Source organism: Physeter macrocephalus, chromosome 12, assembly GCF_002837175.3.
Source record: "Physeter macrocephalus isolate SW-GA chromosome 12, ASM283717v5, whole genome shotgun sequence".
NCBI lineage: Eukaryota > Metazoa > Chordata > Mammalia > Artiodactyla > Physeteridae > Physeter > Physeter macrocephalus.
Genome location: NC_041225.1, coordinates 39983643 through 40004444, shown reverse-complemented (window position 1 = coordinate 40004444; position 20802 = coordinate 39983643). Strand labels below are relative to the sequence as shown.

The following is a 20802-nucleotide window of genomic DNA, read 5'->3' as shown; positions in this document are numbered from 1 at the left end:
GACCTTTGTTTAATGGGCACCCTTACTGCCTTGGTACTGACACCTCAGTCGAGTTCCGCCGCGACCGTCCGAGGTGTGGCCGGTCCTCGAAGCCCGCCCAGTCGGAGGGCAGCTGAGGATACGAGCCAGGGCGCTGGGCAGAAAAGCCCAGAAGCAAAGCGACCAAATCCTACCCGCGATAGCGGGTCTACCAGCCTCGCGACGTCCGCGCAGGCGTACGACGCCCGGCGAGGCGAGGACGACGCCGGAAGTGTCCCTCGGCGCCCCGGATGCGACCCAGCGGCGGCGGTTGCCAGGGCGACCGGAGCTTCCAAGAGCCGCGGGTACTAGCGATTGGCGGCTTAGAAGAAGTTTCCTGTGCCGGGCTTTATCTGCTGGCGTCGTCCTCTCGGGGTTCCCAGGATGTTCTTTTACTTGAGCAAAAAAGTGAGTTTCCCGGGGTTCGCCCTCGCTCCTCCTCTGGTCTCTCGACCTGCGGGCGATTCCCGCATCCTGCCGGAAAGGCCGTGAGTGGTGATCCTGGCTTCGACATCCCTCCGCCTACCTTCCTGCATGGTCCAGCCTCGAACCTCCGCCTGATGGTCTCCAAGACCCAAATAGTCCTTGGCGGAGACAGCAGCCCTCTCGCATGATTCTTTCCCATTCCTGCCCCTGGTTAGGTCCTTTTGGGGGGCCTGCAGGGCTGATCACTTCGTGCTTCCCTATCTTTCCTCCTTCACCTGTTGCTTATCCAGGTGATTTAAACTCTCTGGATCATCACAGGCCTCTGGGCAGGAGAAGAGTAATAAAAAGGTAGCCAAAGTGTATGCAGAAAGGGAATATGAATTGATGATATAGATTTATACTTCCGTTATCCCTACCCCCTTTTATTTATTTTTAAAAAAAATATTTATTTATTTATTTGGCTGCGCAGGGTCTCAGTTGCAGCACGTGGGATCTTCATTGATGCCTGCGGGATCTTTTGGTTGCGGCATGCGGGATCTTTAGTTGTGGCATGTGGGATCACTATAGTTCCTTGACCAGGGATTGAACTCAGGCCCCCTGAATTGGGAGCGGGGAGTCTTAACCACTGGATCACCAGGGAAGTCCCCCTCCCCCCTTTTAAAAATCCATCAGGTCACTCCCCATGGGGTTCCTTTGCAGTCACTGCCCTTCTCTTTGTGGGCAGTCCTTTCTCTCTTTCCCAAATGGGCCCAGGGCAGTTCAGGGCACTATGCTCATTTTCATAACGGCTCACATTTCTGCAAGGCTGGCCGTTTTTTTCTTCTTCAGGCTTCGTTTCCTGTAGACTCATTCCCAAGCCCTTGGTGAAAAGCTGTGAGAGTGGGTGTGGTTGCTTTTCAGATTGCCATTCCCAATAATGTGAAGCTGAAATGTATATCTTGGAACAAGGACCAAGGATTCATAGCATGTGGTGGTGAAGATGGATTACTGAAGGTTTTGAAATTAGAGACACAGACAGGTAAATGAATGCAAGCCCAAATGTTTGAACTTGATGGAAAATCATTTGGTCAGAGAGACTTGCTCGTGGTATTTGTCAGTATGCAATTCTAATTCTTTCAAAAGGAAAAAGAACAAAAACCCAAACATTTTGGGGTGTTCTTCTAGAGTATTTTTGTAACAAAGTTCAGAAAATATTGAATGTAAACATCAGATGGCTTTTGCTGAAATTATTGATGGCAAATGAAAATGAATGAAGAATGAAAACCAAGTCATTATGTTGTTTTATGCTATGTGTATTGGTTGTGCTATATAAGTAGGAGTCTAAAATCAATAAAATAAAAATGATGTGAATCAGTATTTCAGTAAGGTCACAAAAATCTCACGTTTTGGTAGATTGTTTACAGGCCTATGTTGTCCTTTCCACTTTTCAGATGTGTCAATAATTAGGCACCTAGTTCCCAAGAACAGAAAATGGGATTCAAAAAAAACATTTTTCGTAATAAATCTCTTGTGTTTTACAGCTTGATTTCTCTTTTTCTAGTTCTCTGGAACCATAGCAAACAGTTTCACATTTCTTTATCATCTAGTGTTGCTCTAGGTCGGAGAGCTAGACAATTCCCGATCTAAACTGGAGATTTAGATGAGGAGATTGGAGTTGGAAACTCAGCTCTGCCACAAGACTTCTGAATGTCTTTCAGCAAATTGCTGAGTATATTTGGGTTTTAGTTCAGTCTTTCGTAAAATGAAGGGTTGAACTAAATTACATTTTGGATTCCTTACAGCATTGCTTCTCAAGCTTTATCAGGCATAAGACTCACCTGAAGAGTTTGTTAAAACAGATTTTTGGACCCAAGCCCCAGAGTAGAGCTGGAATTCGGTCTGAGAATTTGCATTTCTAGTGATGCTGGTGTTGCTGACACTCAGACCGCACTTTGAGTAACACCGCTTTACCGCTTTGAAGTGGTAGTTATAAATATTTATTGAGGACTTCCTATGTCTGGGGTGTTTAACCTTCACTATCTAATTTGACTTCACAATAATCTTGAGAGGTAGGTATTCCAGATGAGAACACTAGGTGCAGATCAGTTAATAACTTGCCCAAGGTCACACAGGAAATAAGTGACACAGCTAAGATTTGAAGTAACAGGAATAGAAAAGAATTTTATTTGAGCCAAACTGAGGACTATAGCTGGGGAGGCAGCCTCTCAGACAGCTCTGAGGAACTATTCCGAAGAAAATGGTTTTCAGCATGGCTTTATCTCTTGTCAGAGCAAAGAACATCAAACACGACAGGGGTACATTCCTTCAAGGCATGTATTTGCTTCCTACACAGCAAGTCAGTATGGCTTTGGCGCCTGGGAAGGGAGCCTTATCATCGAAGGAGTACTAGCATTGAGGTCCCAGGGAGGGAGGCATTGATCTCTGTCTCCAGAATGGACATTCTTTACTTCTGGACAATGCACACTTTTCTTTAATGGTTAAAGCACATAAACAAGATATGTGTGATAGGCTACAAAACGGACTGTTCTAACTAGCATAAAGTTTAATAATATGTAAGCCAGAGTGACTTCCCCATACCTCAATATGTGAAAATTTCTTCCATCAGAACTTAGTTTGTTTCACTTTCAAAGCCTCGTTTTTACCCACTATGTGGACGGCTCATGGCAGCCTAAGCAAAGAGAGAATAATTGTTTTGATGTGCTAGATTAACTATATGAAAGAAAAGGCAGATTTGGAAGGTAGATACTTATGTACCTATCAGAGTTTGGCTTCTGATGTTTAGTAATTTAATCTCTCAACACTTTAGTTTTCTTAACTGTGTTGAAAGAAAATTTTTGTCTCTGTTATATTTCTCAAATATATATAAGTATATGTACATATACATATTTGTTTTCCTTAAAATATGTAGGAAGTTTTAGTTACATTAAGAAATGCATTTATTATGTTTAATATTGAAGGCTTTTCAAGAAAAAAATTACTTCATTTCCTGTTCTGCACTTAAAAAAATATATATGCTTTTTTAATTGGTATTTTATTTATTTATTTATTTATTTGGTTGCACCAGGTCTTAGTTGCAGCAGGTGGGCTTCTTAGTTGTGGCTCGTAGGCTCCTTAGTTGTGGCTCGCCGGCTCCTTAGTTGCGGCACGCGGGCTCCTTAGTTGCGGCATGCATGTGGGATCTAGTTCCCCAACCAGGGATCGAACCCTGGCCCCCTGCACTGGGAACACATAGTCTTATCCACCGCGCCACCAGGGAAGTCCCTCTTCTGCATTTTTGATGAAGTGTGGTTAGAGTATTCTTTGAAATTAGTGAGCAAGATGGAAAATAGTTTCTTGAGAGGCTTGGAATATGGAGTAAATTATTTGTTTTGGAACTTAATGAGTGTAAATCATGTTGAAAGAGATAAATATGAGAAATATTGTTGGATGATTCTTAAAAGGTCAGTCTGTTGTATTTAATAATAATAGTTGTGATGCAACAGATCCCTCCGGTAACAATCACCAGATATTGCATGCCGAGTACATTTGAAGCACTACTTTGCATCCCCTGTGGTGGCATTCCCAGTTTTCACTCCCTTGCCTTAGAAGGAAAGGAACTAGAATCAGCATTTGCCCCAGCTTCTTACATCAGGTTAAGATGGGGAGGCAGTATCCTTCTCTCACAGGCCAACTTCCACAGGTTTTGCTGGAGCCCACCTCCTCTCACCTTCTCAGGGACCTCATCACTTTTTTATCCTCTCTCTATCCTTGGAGTATCAGTCTGCTTTCTCCCTCTTTTTTCTCCCTCACCAGTGACTTTCATTTTCTAAATCTCATGGACGGCTTTTTTGGGTTCTTATCAGCATTTGACCTTTCCTTCTGTCTTGAACCATTATTTTTCAAGACAAAAGGAGAATAGAAATGTTTTAAATTATTGTTATATTTATACATATTGCTTTCCCCTCCTTTTCTTTCTGGTAAGTTCTCAGTCTCTTTACTAGATTCTCCTCTAACTGTTCGAATTCCTGAGAACTTGGTTCTGGGCTCTCTTCGTTTTACTTTCTCTTTAGACTTGTTCTTTCATTCCCTTGGCTTTAAATGCCATCTATGGGGTGACGATTCCTAAATATATATCTGTAGCCCAGTTCTGATTTTTCAGACTTGGACATCTCTGCAAGAATCTTTCACAGGCATCTCATACTTACTTTGTCTAAAACTGAACTCTTGACCTTCTCCCATATATCTTCTTTCATTGCTCTCCATTTCAATAAATATCTTAAATTTCACCCATTTGCTCAAGCTAGAAGCCCCCTTCTTCCCACTTAACATCACCTTCGTCAACAACCCTATGCTTCTATCTCCAAAGAGTATCTGAATCCATCCTTTTCCTTTGTCCCGTGCTACCTCTCTAGTCCCAGCAACTATCAGCTCTCACCTAGACTGCTGTGAGAATCAGCTTCCCTCCCTTCATTGTTTCTTGCCTCTTTCTAGTCTATTCTTCACTCTCCAGCTATTGTGATCTTAAAAAAAAAAAGGAACCAGATCATGTTATTTCCCTGCTAAGAGTCTCTAAAGGGCTGCCAGCTTGGGCCAGAGTTGCTTGTGGTGGGGTTTGAGGGTAATGGCCCTGACTAGAGATGGCATCTCTTGCTCTTCCTGCCACTGCTGCAGAGGGTGCAGTCTACTCATCTTCATTAGAGGAGGTATCACCCTAAAGCAAACATTCGGGTCAGAGAAAAAGTGTTCCAAGACCATACAAGCCAACTGTAGCCACCTGCATAGTCCCTCAGCCTTCCGACGTGCCCATGCAGCGAGACGGATGTGCGAAGCTTCTTGCCTTTGTTCTGGAGATGTTCATAATCCACACCAACTCCGTACCTAAAGAAAGTGCTGAAAACCCAAGCTCCAGAAATATCAGGTCAGGTGTCCATAGCTGTACCCATGGATGTGCACATAGTCACTTGTAGCCGATCACGCAGAGAAGCAAGGCAGTCAGGTGATCCCGCCAGGGAGTCTGGAGAACCCATAGCAGCTCCTGCTCAGAATCCCACCCTCTCTTCAAGTGTTACCAAAATGTCTTCCATATATTTTGATCCTGCTTGTCAAACTTACTATGCAGCACATAACAGGAATTTCTCTTGGAATTGGGCTGCTAACAGCTTTTATGGATGCAAATAACAGCTAACAAGTTTTATGAATGCAAAATGTAAAAACTGATATTTATGAACGTCAGCCAGGTTTTCCTAAGATAAAGGTGCTCAGAGATTTAGTGTGCTTGGTTACTGGCGTTCTGAGCAGGGTCTTCTGTTCTCCTTTGTTGTATCTTTCATTCTTAGTCACTTTATGACAGTTTAATCTTCTTAAATCCTTTGGACTTTTTGAGCTTCTGGGAGATACTTTGGATGGTTGGAATTACTGATTTCATTCCGAAATCCCTCTTCATGGGTTTCAAATGCCTTCTTTTATTGGTGCCTCCTTTCATCATGCCTTTTAAATCCAAGGATTATTGGTATGTGCTTTTAGAAGCACATACCATGCCAGTTTGGTTTGTTTATTGGCCATGGGGAGTTTAATGTAACTCAGTGGAGTCTTGGGATCTTGGTGGCTTTACTCCACCTCATTGAAAACTATTGACTTTTTTTTTTTTGGACATCAGAACTTTCAGGTAGGTTTTGCAGATATTTTCTGCATGATCAAGTTCTGGAGTTGCTGCCAGCAAAAGACAGTGTTCAGATGTGGATGCTGTTTGTTCACCATGTCAAGTAGAATTTCAAAAACTTATTGTCATCTGTCAGAATATATTTTGTCAAGAGTCCTGTACTTTGTGGCTTAACAAAGAGAAAACATACCCGCTCTGCAGAATTGTGAATTCAGACCACAGAAACAAATGGAAAGATGGAACTACTTCATCACACTTTCCAATATGTTAGGTCCTGCAAACCCTTGGAATCACATATCACTAATTTTACTTGGTTACAGTGACTATGACCATAGGCATTAGAATGGATTTTCAGTGCTATAAGTTCAGAAGAATGCTTGTATCAAATTTTGTTTTAGAAGAGTAGAATAGGCTTAAGTGTGTAGTACAATCTTTAAAAGAGTCAGTGAGGGAAAGAACCCTCTGTTAAAAAAATAATGTTCAACCTAACATGTATGTCAACAACATTTATTCTATCCTAATTGTTTGACAGATGATTGTGATGTTATATATGTGTATTATTGTTAATGTTACCAAGACAGTAACTGGATAATTAGAGCTAATGGTTTTAGAGGAACTCAGGTATTTTTTTTTTCCTGAGATTGTTTTCAGAATAAAGAATATTTTTCATAATTTTTTAAGATACATGTTATCTGAAAGGAGAATTTTCTTCAGCATCAGCTTTTATAATTCCCATTCTCACAAATTCTTAAGATTTTCATAAATCTGTGTTTTTAAATGAATGTTTTAAATGTTATATTTTACATGTAACAATCAGATTTTCTAAGTGAAGATTAATTTACTGAGATGACATTTTATATTATTGTATTATTGTATTCTTCTCTACAGTATGATTAGTAATCAAGGAGAATAAGTCACTTTAAATAAAAAACAGTCTTTAAAGGCTTACATTGCACTTTGGATAAAATCTAAAATTTTTATCACTTCCTGCAAAGACTTTATAATTTCTTCTGTGCCTATCACTTCTGCCTTATCTTATGCCATTCTCCACTAATTCAACCACATAGGCCTTCTTTCAGTTTGCCGAAGGCTCTATACTTCTACCCAGGGGCCTTTGCACTTGCTGTTTCCTAGCCTGGAATACTTTCCCCCCTACCTGGCTTGGCTTTTCCCAGTTTCTCCTTCAGTCTCAGTATAGATATCATTTCTTCAGAAATCCTTCCCTGGTTCTCCCTTCAATCTAAATTAATCCCCTTCTGTTACTGTCTCCTATTATGCCTTTACTTCCCCACTTTATAATTTTATATATATGCATATATATATTTTTGTGTGTGTGTGTATTTAATATCTGTCCCCTTAGTAGACTACAAGCTCTCTGAGGGCAGAGGGCTTTTGTTCATCATTTATTTTCGGAGTCTTCCACAGTGCATAGAAGAGTGTAGACATTCAATAAATATTTGTTGAATGAATGAATGAATGAATGAACGAATGAATATAAGATTCTGCCATATCTAGTAAAAACTAGTTTCCAAAGTCTTTGCTTTTTGATCCCTCTTATCCTTTAGAATTCTCAATCTATATGTTATAGATACTTCTATTTGTTATCTTTTGGGAAGGAATAAGTAGCAATAATAATTACCAATATATTCAGTATACTGAATAAACAATGTTCTTTTATACATTTTGATTTATTTTGCCAGAATAACATCTTTGCAAGGGGGTAGGTGTTATTGTCCATGTTGAGAAAAACAGATCAGGATAAGGCATGCTTAAAAAAAAATCTTTCTAATATTATCCAGGAATAGGAACTCCTTTCAAAAAAAGCAAGAAATGTCAAAATCTTATAATCTGTCACTTTTATATATTTTCTATAGTATTTTTTGTTTTTGTTTTTGTTCTAGATGATGCAAAACTGAGGGGTCTTGCAGCCCCTAGTAACCTTTCTATGAATCAGACTCTTGAAGGTCATAGTGGTGAGTCATGTAAATTTTTAAATCATATTTGAATAGTATTATCTTTAGGTATTTAGAAACCATCTAATTAATGCAAAAATGTCATCATTTTAAATGGTGGTAATATTTAAAGTAATCATTTCTATTTAGCCATAATTAACACAGCCTAGAATCATTCAACAACTTTTACATGATTAAATAACATCTTCAATAGATATGAAAAAAAGTAGCTGTAATTTTAAATATTAAAAATGCTGTTATCTGTCTATGGATAGGATATAATCCTTTTTTAGAGTCTGTTTTATGGTCCCAGATAAAAGTAGACTAAAGAGACCTGACAACTGAATGTATTAGATGATCCTAGACTGGATCTTGAAATGAGAAAAACAAGTATCTATAAAGGACATTATTTGGACAATTGATAGAATGTAAATGTGGACTGTGGGTTGGAGATAATATTGTATCAGGGTTAAAATTTCGAAGTTGTAGAATAGTTTTGCAAGAGAATGTCCTTGTTCTTAGGAAAGATACAATAAAGTATTTAAGGATTAAAAAAACTTAAAAAAACACATTTGTTCCTATAACCCAGAGGTTTAAGAGCTGCTCAAGAGTGTGTTACTACTAGAATGGAAAACAAGGTGTGGTGCAGGGGGAGAGATTAGGGGACATATTAATGACAAACAAATACCACCTCCCCCCAAAAACAAGTACTTAGTATGATGTCCTTTGGGCATAATAATCTTGGGGAGTCAGGCAAATTGGGTAGATCTTACTTACATTTGTTTCGGTCATCAGATATATGGCAGCTCTTGCAGCTGATCATAATTGGTACCTTAGCTGGCATGAAATAGGAATAAACATGAAAATTAGTATTATGCATTATTGTAGAAATGAGTGATAATAGTAACTGCGTCCTATGAACATTTTTGAGTAAATATTAAAGACTGTTAATTGCTGTTTGTTGCCCAGGAACAGTATTGATTTTAACATGCTCTTGGTGTTTATTATAAAAATGTAAATTTGAAATTAATTGTAGCTTTTTTTTAGTTTCTAAATTGTCTTATAATTTTTTAGGTTCTGTTCAAGTTGTAACATGGAATGAACAATATCAGAAGTTGACTACCAGTGATCAAAATGGTCTTATCATTGTTTGGATGTTATATAAAGGTATCTTAGGGGAGCTTATTTAATCTTTCCCAGATTGGAGTCTGGATTACAGTATTTGAATGGGGAAATAACATCTTTGAAATAGCCCCTTTTTAACTGGCAGGAGGAGTTCACAGGGGTGGCACTTCTGGGTTTACGGCTTCCTACTTTGCCCTTTAACCTTATTTCCTTTGAACTGTGACCTTGCATTAAGAAAGTGAGTTATGTGACTGTTGGTTATCTTCAGACTGAACTTAGGCTCTTGGCAGAATCGTTTCTGCTTGAGATAGCTCTTTTTTTCAGCTTTCCAGTAAGATTAGTTTCTCTGTGGTCAGTGGCTGGAGTTAGTTCAGCAGATAAAAACACATTTATGAAGATGTCAAAAGCAATAATTAATTTCCTTTAATGAGTCAGTTAGCTTCCTTTTCCTTCTTGGATATAGATTTTATCTCAGCTCTGACTACTGGCTCACAATTTGTGTCTTTTGCCTACAAGAGAGAACAAGAGAGGGATTAATTTAGGTGCATGCCTATTACCAGAAAAAGAACTCATAAAACATGTTCTCTTGGGGCCTGTAGCCATCATCTTTAAATGAAAAGGGTACCTTAGTTTATGTGTGTTGTTTTAAAAACGTTTACGGTGTATACCTTTTAAAAATTCTTAATTAAAACATGCTGTAGTAAACAAACTCATTTATTTATTTTTAAAGTTTATGTCTGTGTATATGTGTGTAGTGAGTAGAATGTGAAAATATAGGAGATTAAACTGTGTCTTTTTCCAAAGTAGGTCTTCTCTGAGCCTCAGTCTTGATGGATAATACCCTGCTCTGACTGGTTATTCCATGTTACATGATTCCTTGCTTGGCTTCAGGCCAGAATTCCCTGTACCAGAATGTAGTAAAGCCTTTCAAAAAACAAACAGAAAACAGAATAGCCCTGTGATTTGCCTCACATTTGGCTACACCTTGAGACAAGTCACATCTCACTCCAACCCCACGTACAAGAACATTTTTGTCACTCAGCATTAGTGATGTGATATCACTAATGTGATATGAACTGTTTAAAAATGTTTTCAAGCAGTCTTAGAGCTTTTACATAATATGCTTATATTTAATATGCCTATGATTAATCATTGGAGAGTTTGTGCATACTTATGAAGTAATTGTGGTTATTTTGTTCTTTCCTTGGTTATTATCTGAGGTGTACTCAAGTGGGAAAAGTCAGACTTTGAGAAAAATCAGTTGTTTCGGAAGCAAATGAAGTTTTGTTTTTTAATTGACAGAAAAAAAGGAAGAAAGAAAGAAAGCGAGAAAGAGAGAAAAAAAAAGATGGGCATTTATTGTGTTTTCTGTGATAATCTTTGAAGCAATTGTTAGTCAAGGCCTAAGTTATTTTTTCATCTTGTTCTGTTGGATTTGAAGATTTCATAGTTTAATGTCTCAGGTTGTAGAAAGCTTTGCAGTTATTTATCCCACAGTGTATTTTATGGAATGTTTCAGCTCTGAAGTACCATTTATTAGATGTGAAAGTTTTGACTTGTCATTTGTTTTTCTTTGTGAAAACAGGCTCTTGGTATGAGGAGATGATCAACAATAGAAATAAATCAGTGGTTCGAAGCATGAGCTGGAATGCTGACGGACAGAAGATCTGCATTGTGTACGAGGATGGGGCTGTGATAGTTGGTTCAGTGGATGGTAATGCATTTTTGCACCCAGAGCTAAGATCAAGATTTAGCTGACATTTTTAATCTTTAGAGGTTGAAATTAATTGTCATATGTTAGCATTCTGACAGAAAAATAAACATTAAAAGAGAAAATAGTTACTGTACAATTTGATGACATTTAAGAATTACTTATTTTTAAGTACATTCAAGTAAAAAATCTATTTAAGTTTTTGTTTCTACAGTAGGACTGGAAAAAAATGAATTAATTTCTCAGAGTTATTTTAAATATGTCTACCTAATTATATGATTTATCTTTACACTTGTTAGACTGTATTGTAAATATGTAGATCTTAGTTTCAAAAAGTATATAGAGATCTATCACTTTTCAAAAATTGAGATAAAATTGACATATAACATTAGCTTCAGGTGTACAACATAATGATTCAGTATTTTTATATATTGTGAAATGATCGAGTCTTTTTTTAATAGAACTGAGCATGTCATTGTTTGTTGTGTTTTGTAGCCTTCAAACCTATGTCTTTAAAATTCTAGTTCGTAGATAACACTGGGCCTTCTGAGAGTCTGTACCTTTGTTTTAGTGTGAAGTTCTCTCTATTAAAGAAAGAATTTATTAGAACAATTTTTTTGTTATAAAAAAATTCTGTTTCTGAGAGTCTGCAAAGTGACAGCTGTAGTTCTAGGCACTAGATACAACAAAAAAATATTCCAGATCTAGATCAGGAGAGATGGATAAGTAACCAAGCAATTACAATACGTTGTGATAGGTACTAAGACAGGGAAAAGACAGCAACATGTAGAAGAATTATGTAATCTAGACTTAGAGGGACCAGGGAAGGCATCCTAAAGGAAATGATATCTGTGCTGAGGCATTAGCCACAAAGAAGGTTGGTGTGTAGAATGTCCTAGGCCTAAGAGATAGCATTTGAGGAGGTCCAGAGGAGTTGAACTTAGCCATGTTTTGGGATATTGAAACAATTTTGAGCATCAGTATAGTATAATACTAAAGGAAGAAGAGCTGTATGTGATGAAATTAGAAAGATTAGCAGAGGCCAGATCATGCAGATTATAAGTTATACGAGGAGTTTGGACTTAACTCTAAGAGCATTGGGAAGCCAATGAAAGGTTTTTGTTATGTTTTGTTTTGTTTTTTGTCCAATGAAAGATTTTAAGAATGGGAGCAATATGGTCAGATTTGTTCTTTAGGAACATCTCTATGTTTGCAAAATGAAGAAAGGAGAAAGGGAAGAAAGATGGGGGCAGGTGTACCAGTTAGGAAATTACTATGGTAATTCAGGTGATAGATGATGGTGGATGGTAGCCTGAACCAGGGTGATGACAAAGAGGATGGAAGTAAGTAGACATATTCTAGAGACACTTCGATAGTAGAACAGATAGGACCTTGTTATTGATTGGGTTGGGGATGAGAGGATGAAGTGTCTAGAGTGATATCCAGGTTCTTAGCTTTGCCACTGGATGGATGGTGATACCGTGCATTGAAATAAGGGATGTGGGAAAAGACTGGTTTTGAGGGGAGATTTCAGTTTTCAACATGTTGATTTTGTCATCCCATAGGACATCCAAGTAAATATGTCTAGACCACAGTTAGATATATATGCCTGCAGCTTAGAAATATCTGGGTTGAAGGCATAATTTGGGGAATCACCAGCATAGCGATGGTAATTTAAACCATTGGAATAGATGAAAAACCCAGGGGCCATCTGTAGAGTGAGAACCAGCACATTTAATGGATGGATAGGAGAAGAGAATTCCATAAAGGATACTGAAAAGTAGAAGTCTTGGTGATGTCATAGAAACCAAGAAGGAAGGAAGAGGTGGTCAAAACAAAACAAAAAAAAAGGGAGGGGAGTGGGAGGGAGGCTCCAGAGAGAGGGGATATATGCACACATATAGCTGATTTACTTTGTTCTACAGCAGAAACTAACACAACATTGTAAAGCAATTAGACTCCAATAAAAAAAGTAAAAACATGAAATAAAATAATTTAAGTACTTAAAAAAAAAAGGAAAGAAAAAGAAAAAAGCATCCATTGGATTTATCAAGAGGCCATTAGTGACCTCCACGAAGGCAGTTTCACCTTCCCCACAGTGGAGTTACAGGGCAGAAGCCAGACTGTGTTGGGTTGAGGGTTGAGTGTGAGGTGAGGAAGTAAAGATTACAGCGTGGATAACTCTTTCAAGAAGTTTGGCTGGGAAAGGAATGGTAGAAATAGGGCGGTAGTTAGAAGGGAACTTAAGGTTGAAGGAAGTGTTTTTTGTTTCTTTTTATCTGAGGTGGTAGTTTTGAAGAGGAATAGATCTGAGTATGTTTAAATGCTTATAAGAAAGGGCCTGGAGAGAAGAGTTTAACGAGAAAGAGAAGGGGAATTCCCTGGCCGTCTAGTGGTTAGGACCGGGTGCTTTCACTGCCAGGCCTGGATTCGATCCCTGGTGGGGGAACTAAGATCCCACAAGCCACGCTGCGAGGCCAATAAAAACCAAAACCCCAAACAAAAAAATACAGAGAGAGAAAATGTGAATAATCAGTGGAGGGAGATCTTTGCAAAGCTCAGAAGGGATTAGATCAGAGAATAGGTAGAGGGATTAGCTTTAGATTGGTGTCTGGTTGGGGACATGCCTCTTCCTTTGTATTAGGGGGCAAAGCAGAAAGGATAAGTGTGGATTCAGTTATGTTCTGAATGTTTGAAAGTGGGAAAGGGGGATTTCTTTTTTGAAAGCTTTTATTTTCTTTCCAAAGTAAAAGGTGAATTCATCTGCTATTTGGGAGTGAGGTCCTGAGTGAGAATTTAGAAGAGAAAAGGAAGGAGAACGTTGGAAACAGCTGCTATTTCAAATGCTTAGTGTGTGTTTGGCACATAGTAGGTGCTCAGTCAATATTTAATGACTGAATAAATTGAACAGATGCATGAATACTGTGAAGAATGTGAGAGCTCTTTAGGGAAACAAAGATTTCTAGAACACTTGTTAGAGAATCATGACCTTGAACTTTTAAGGAAATAGTTATGTTTTATGTTTGTTTTAGGGAATCGCATTTGGGGAAAAGATCTGAAGGGTATACAGTTATGTCATGTAGCATGGTCCGCAGATAGTAAAATATTACTTTTTGGAATGGCAAATGGAGAAATACACATTTATGATAATCAAGGGAATTTTATAGTAAGTACATATATTCCTTACTTTTATTTATACAACTTTGTATGATTATTTTATATATCATTCATATATGTATACACATTCATTTATTATGATAGTTTGTGTAATCAAGAAAGTCTTCAATTCAGGTTTTTTTTCCAGTTGCCCAAAAATTCATTTTATTAAAAAAACCCTTCTGGGTTGCTTCAAGGTAAATTAATGCTCTTAGTCCTGATTTCCTGGTAGCTGGGAAGGACAGGCTTTTCAACACAAGGCTTCAGTGTATTGAAGCTGAGGGATGATGGGTAGGATGATGTGCAGTTTGATCTTTGTGTCTTCTAATACCTGAAGCCAAAGGTGACATGAGATACCAAAGATTTTTGTAGCAAGGTACTAGATTATAAAAAGGATGGAAGATTTAAACAGTAAGGGACAAAAATCAGGTCCTGGAAAGAAGGCAAAATAGAATAGGCTTAGGTAGCAGAATCTCAAGAAAAACTCTAGCTTTGTGATGGGATCTAGCTATGATAGACCTCTGATCTTACTTATGGGACGGTTTTATTTTTAGTGAGGGTTAAGACGTCACATGAACCCACTCGTTGGTGGAAGTGATAGTAACCAACTTTTAGATGACACTTTGCTATTTTCAGAGTAATTTTGTATACCTTTGATCATTTGAGTCTCATAAAAACTCTATGAGCATTTTTGAAATCCTCATTTTACAAATGGGGAAAACTGAAACTCAGGTAAAGTGATTTGTCCATGGCTGGTGAAGCAGTAAGTGATGGAGCTTGTATTCAACACCAGATTTTTAAATCCTATTTTCAGTGTCTTTCCATAATACTCTATTCATACTAATCCCTGTTTTAAAATATAAAATACTAACTAACTGATTTTATTTAGATGAAAATGAAACTGAATTGTTTGGTGAATGTCACTGGAGCGATCAGTATTGCTGGAATTCACTGGTACCATGGCACAGAAGGCTATGTGGAGGCACATTGCCCCTGCCTTGCGATTTGTTTTGACAATGGCAGATGCCAAATAATGAGACATGAGAATGACCAAAGTATGTAATTTTTCTTTTTTTTAATGTGGAGAATTAAAAAAAATTTTTAAATTATTCTTAAGATTATAAAGTTTTCTAGGCTATTTTACCGCAATTACTTTTTTTTTTGTTGACTAGATCCTGTGTTAATTGACAGTGGCATGTATGTAGCAAGTATCCAGTGGAACCCCACTGGCAGCGTGTTAGCTGTGGCAGGCTCCCAGAAGGCCGTCACCCAGGACAAAGATGTAAACACTGTGCAGTTTTACACTCCATTTGGTGAGGTAAATGTATTAAAGGTTTTGTCTTTCTTTCTTTCCATTTAAATATGCAGTGAATAAGGTAGGGGAAAGAAGAATGGAGGAAGGGGTATAAACTTGTCACATTTTTTAAAACGGACGTTTTAAGTAAAAATGATGAACTATCAGGTGTATGTCTTTGAATAATATCCTTATATTATAAGCCTTCATTTTATTGTGGAATTTATTTTATAATCTTTACATTTAGAAAACCAGATGTTTCATATAAGAAATCATTAGGGAGTAGTTATTGAGAGTATTTTCTCTGTGATCTGAATATGCATCTCCTTACAGCTGATTTTTGAGTTGTTTTTAGTGTAATTTAGCTGTTTCAGATTAACTTTGGGGGGTTTTAATATGATAAATTAAATGTGCTGTCTATCCTTTTCCCAAACTTCTAATTGTTTCAATTTGTTGTGGAATAATAGATTATTTTAAGAAAATCTCTTTATAATTAATCTTAGGTGATGCTACGTTAAAATATAAACATTTTTTCATAAATACATATGGTATCCTTCTTAATAGTATTATTAATAAATTTAATTTTTGAAGAGAATTTTCTTGAAGCAGCAGTGGAAAATATAAAATAGGAGAATTAATATGTTGTACATTTTAAAGAATTTAGAAAATGAGAACTTATTAGTAATTAAGCTTAATAATTTTTACCTATTTTATTTTCTAACTTTAGACTATATTCAGTCTCTTTTGGATATCCTGTTGGTTTTTATAAATTCACCTTAGACTTCAATAATATTTATTTTTGGCTACACAAAAACCTATACCAGTTGTTTCACTATGTTAATATTTTTTAATATATTTTAATAAATTCTGTAAGGGTAAGTAATGGTGTCAGCTGATGCTGAAAGTTACCCAGCAGAATGTGCTCTGGAGAGTATGTAGTCTCTGTACTTTGTAAACTAATAATATTTCTGGTAGATGTAAAAGCTAAGAAAAAACAAAAGTATAGTTCTCAAGGTTCCTAAATAATTAAAAATCTGAATTCTAGTTATCTCAATGTTTATAGCTTTCTTTTATTTTATTTATTTTTATTTTTTTTTTTGCGGTACGCGGGCCTCTCACCGCTGCGGCCTCTCCCGTTGCGGAGCACAGGCTCCGCGGCCATGCAGGCTCCGCGGCCATGGCCCACGGGCCCAGCTGCTCCGCGGCATGTGGGATCTTCCCGGACCGGGGCACGAACCTGTGTCCCCTGCATCGGCAGGCGGACTCTCAACCACTGCGCCACCAGGGAAGCCCCCTATAGCTTTCTTTTAAATTCATGTTCTTTATTTGTTATTTTTGTTTGTTGCCATTGGTTTATTTATCATTATATTATCTTATCAGCTTATTTTTGTTAGTTCAGTCTTCTCCAAGTATAAAAACATGCATTAAAAGGCCCATTTGCTTTATCTTGCAAATCAACTGTTATGTGTTAAATTGAAAACTGTAAGTGGTTTTTGGTATAGTTGTAATTAAAGGTATCTAGCATAGGTCCTCGGGGTATTTAGTCATAATATTTTTTGAATGAGTGAATATATGGGGTATTTATTTTTGGATCTATGTTATTAGAAAGAACTTGGGAGGAAATTAACTAAAGATTTAAACTTAAGGAAAACCTCAGGGAAGAATTTACTTTTGGTTCTGAGGGCTGGGGTCTTCTAGTTTTCTCGGTGTGGTCTTAGCCATGGGAGGGGATGACAGAGCATGGGGTTTGTAGTCTGGTTGACCTGGCTTTGGCTTTGAATTCCGTTTCTACAGTGTGGTTTCACTTAGAGAAGTTATTTAACTTCTGAGACTCGGTTAACTTATTTCCTGAAATAAAGGTAACACCTCACGGCACTGTTGTAAAAATCAAAGGAGGTAACTCTGGGGACATGTCTACAGTGTTCTTTCCCTGCTGCTGCCACCGCCTGGTGTGTTTCGCAGAGTTAGAAGATGGCCTTATTCTCCTCCTAGTATGGGTTGTCAGTACCAAGAGTGATGTTGTGAGACCCTGCTTTTTCCTTCTGGTTTCGTACAGGCAGCAGGACAGATAGAGTGGACCCTCCTAGGTTACAACTTTTTTTTTTTCCCCATTGGTTTCCCTGGCAAAGTGGAGTTTAATATATTAAATTTGATTTTAGAGCATATCTGCTTAAGAACGAGGGAAACCAGTATAATTTATTAAAATTCTTGGGATTATACTGTTTTGTCAAATAAACATAGATTAAAAATGTTTTCTTTCTTTGTCCACATTTACAAAGTCTTTGTATTCATTTATTCATTTGCTAATTTAGCCATTAAATATACTGTTAGTATATGAAGAAATTCATTTGAAGGCATGATACATTTATTTACTTGATATTTTTTTGAGTACTTGTTTACCAAGGAATGTATTAAGGGACAGGGAAATAAATGTGAATATGATAAAGTTAGTGCTCTCAAGTAGCTCATTGTGTAAATTCTCTGGAACCGTAGAGGAAGGGAAGAAGGCAGGAAGTAATATTTAAGTTGTTTCTTGACGGATGAATAGGAGTACTCCTGGAGGACAAGGAATAGTAGGATGAGGGAGTCTTGGGGAAAAGGAAAGGAGGATTTCAGGCAGAAGAGATATTATATGGGTGAAAGGAATTGGAGGCACAGTAATTCCCTCATGAGGAGAACACAGTAATTACAGCTAACTCGTAAGGTATTGGGCCACAGAGTTTCGGGCAAGTGGTGAAAGTCACTGTATACTATTCTAGAGAACGTACTGGTGGGGAGCTATTGATTTTTAAAAATTATTAAACATTTTTTAAAAGCAGAGTAGGACATGTTAGATATGTGTTCTAGAATGATAATCATGGCAGTAGAGTGGAGATGGAATTGGAAGGGCAGGAATGAGAAAAGAGACAAAAGGTAAAAATTGCAGTTAGGAGGCTGTCACCGTAGTTCAGTCAAGAAAGAAGGCAATTGTAGTGGAGGATAGAAAGGAGTGAAAGCAAAACGCTTGGCATCTGGTTGGCTGTTGGCGGTGGGATGGGGCATGAACGAGAGGCAAGACTTTATGGATTGAGTTTATTACTCCAATATTTCATTGATTCTAAGAAGCACAATTCTTTACAACCCTAAATTGGGATGCATCTTAAAATCAAAGTTGTCCTATTTTTAGCTAGCAGTGTGTTTTTCTCTCCTAAGTTGTACATAAAAATAAAGATGCGTATTTAAATCTCTGGCCTCTTAGATTTGATGAAATTTGATACTGAATTCTTTGGCTATAGTTTGTAAATTTCTCCTCTCGTATGTTTGCTTTACATTATAAAAATTGAAGGGAAATGATTTGAAGTTTGTAGCAACCTTTCATAAAATAATTTTTGTACCACTTTTGACCTCTGTGAAGTGATTGGTGGTATTTTATTTAATTGTGATACTTTAGGTTAAATATAATTACTTTTTTCAGCATCTGGGTACTTTGAAGATTCCTGGAAAGCAGATGTCTGCAGTATCTTGGGAAGGAGGTGGACTGAAAATTGCACTAGCCGTTGATTCTTTTATATATTTTGCAAATATTCGACCCGATTATAAGGTGAGTATTAAGAGCAGTTGTAAAAAAAAAAGATGTTTTTTATGATATAATTTTGCTATAGCTGAAAGTGTAATGGGTGTTTCTTGCATATATTCATAGCCACATTGTTTTAGAAACCAGTTGAAAGGAGGCTTTTTCAGTGTGAAGACCTTAGAACTGGTAAATGTGCCTGGAATACTATATTTAACTAGTAAAATTACTCCAACAGTGTCAGGGTCTCAGCAGGAAACAGATGGCACAAAGGAGGAATTGAAGAGAGATTGATGAAGGGTTTATTACAGAGGAATGAGCAGAGTTAAGGGGACCAGAAAGGGATGACAAAGCAAGCACCCAGAGACCAGCAGCAGTGGGCAAGAGAAGGAAGTGTTGTTCCTGAAACCCAGCGGCTCTGTGGCTACGCAAGAGGGGCTACCCCACAGGGGCACAGCCACTGCTAGCTGGCCGGGCGGAGACAGCCTTGGGGAGTAAATAATTCAGCCCATCTCACCACCTGCTGGTGCCTTCTATTGGCCAAGCCCAACTGGAAAGCAGAAGGCAAGGTAGTCCTGGTAATGGATTTCATAGAAGTCAGCCTCCAGGGCACGGAGCAGGGCAGAGAAGGGCGGAGAGTGGATCCGAAGGGGAAAAAGACTACGCAGCATGATGACTAATCAATATTTTACCTTAAATTTAACATTTGACCCGTAACAAGCTGTGAAGTATGAGACTGAGCTGGTAAACTACCAAGGATAGTTGTTGTGAGAAGACTTATATATCTAATTTTTAAAGGTCAAGCACCTTGGAGAAATGACTGATTCTAGGACTAGGGCAGGGAAAATGCAGGATAAGCCTGGAGCATCGTATAGTGCCAGAAAGTAAGGAAGTGCTCAAAAAACAAAAGGCTAGGGTACGCCAAAGGGACCAGGGAGCCAGCCTGAAAGAGCTCGCAGTGGCCAAGGCTGGAACAATTGGAGCAACAAAATAAATGATGTAACATTGGCTTGTAACCCACATTATACAATAAATGTCCATGAGTACAAACTGATATCAATAAATTGTTTAAATAAACAAATGGGGGAGAAGAAACAAATCTTCCTTACGGAAGTATTCTAATTTACTAGACACCACCCTGCCAGGAGGTGGAGCAAAGTCCCCTACCTCGTTCCCCCAACTTGAGTGTGGGCTGCATTTAGTGACTTACTTCCAAAGAGTGGAGTATGGAAAAAAAGGGGAAAAAAAAAAAAGTGACTTTACAGCGGAGAAACCTGGAGGGCACCACCTGGTCCAGGCGATTGAGGTTAGCTTCATCAGTGACGTCACATGGCTGTCACCACCCCCTGATGTGATGTGATGAGAAGAGGTCTTCACCTGTGGGGTGATCGTCCTAAAAACTGGTAACCCCAGTCTAAGCCTGAGCAAAACATCAGACTAACATGAATTGAGGCACATTCTACATACTCCCTCAACACTGTCAAGGTCATCAAAAACCTGGAAAGACTGAGAAACCACCATAGCCCAGAGGAGCCTATGGAGACATGACGACTACATATAATAATGTGTTCCAAAGGGGATTCTGGATTAGAAAAAGGATATTAGGGAAAAACGAAAGAAGTCCAAATTGAGTTTGGAGTTCTGTCAATAGTAATGTATCAGTGTTGGTTTCTTAGTTGTGACAGATGTCCTGTGGTAATAATGTAGGATGTTAACAACAGGGGAGAATGAGTAAAGGGTATAGGGAACACTGTATAAGTTTTGCAACTTTTATATAAATCTAAAATTATTTTAGAGTTAAAAAGTAATCACCGGGCTTCCCTGGTGGCGCAGTGGTTGCGCGTCCGCCTGCCGATGCAGGGGAACCGGGTTCGCGCCCCGGTCTGGGAGCATCCCACATGCCGCGGAGCGGCTGGGCCCGTGAGCCATGGC

The 20802-nt window shown here is 38.2% G+C and overlaps 1 protein-coding gene and 1 pseudogene across 3 annotated transcripts in view; both read left to right on the top strand.

Moving 5' to 3' along the window:
• Positions 1–294: 294 nt before the first annotated feature.
• The window catches only part of WDR35 (WD repeat domain 35), a 61620-nt gene continuing 41112 nt past the window's right edge, over positions 295–20802 (top strand). For all 3 annotated transcript variants that reach the window (XM_007107178.4, XM_007107182.4, XM_007107181.4), the window contains exons 1-9: positions 295–426; positions 1345–1462; positions 7984–8055; positions 9109–9201; positions 10745–10873; positions 13903–14036; positions 14916–15081; positions 15199–15344; positions 18775–18900. In XM_007107178.4, the coding sequence (XP_007107240.2) occupies positions 403–426; positions 1345–1462; positions 7984–8055; positions 9109–9201; positions 10745–10873; positions 13903–14036; positions 14916–15081; positions 15199–15344; positions 18775–18900 (1008 nt within the window). In that variant the 5' untranslated portion in view covers positions 295–402. The remainder of the gene's footprint in view (positions 427–1344; positions 1463–7983; positions 8056–9108; positions 9202–10744; positions 10874–13902; positions 14037–14915; positions 15082–15198; positions 15345–18774; positions 18901–20802) is intronic.
• LOC102988888 (E3 ubiquitin-protein ligase RNFT1-like) lies at positions 5042–6492 on the top strand (annotated as a pseudogene).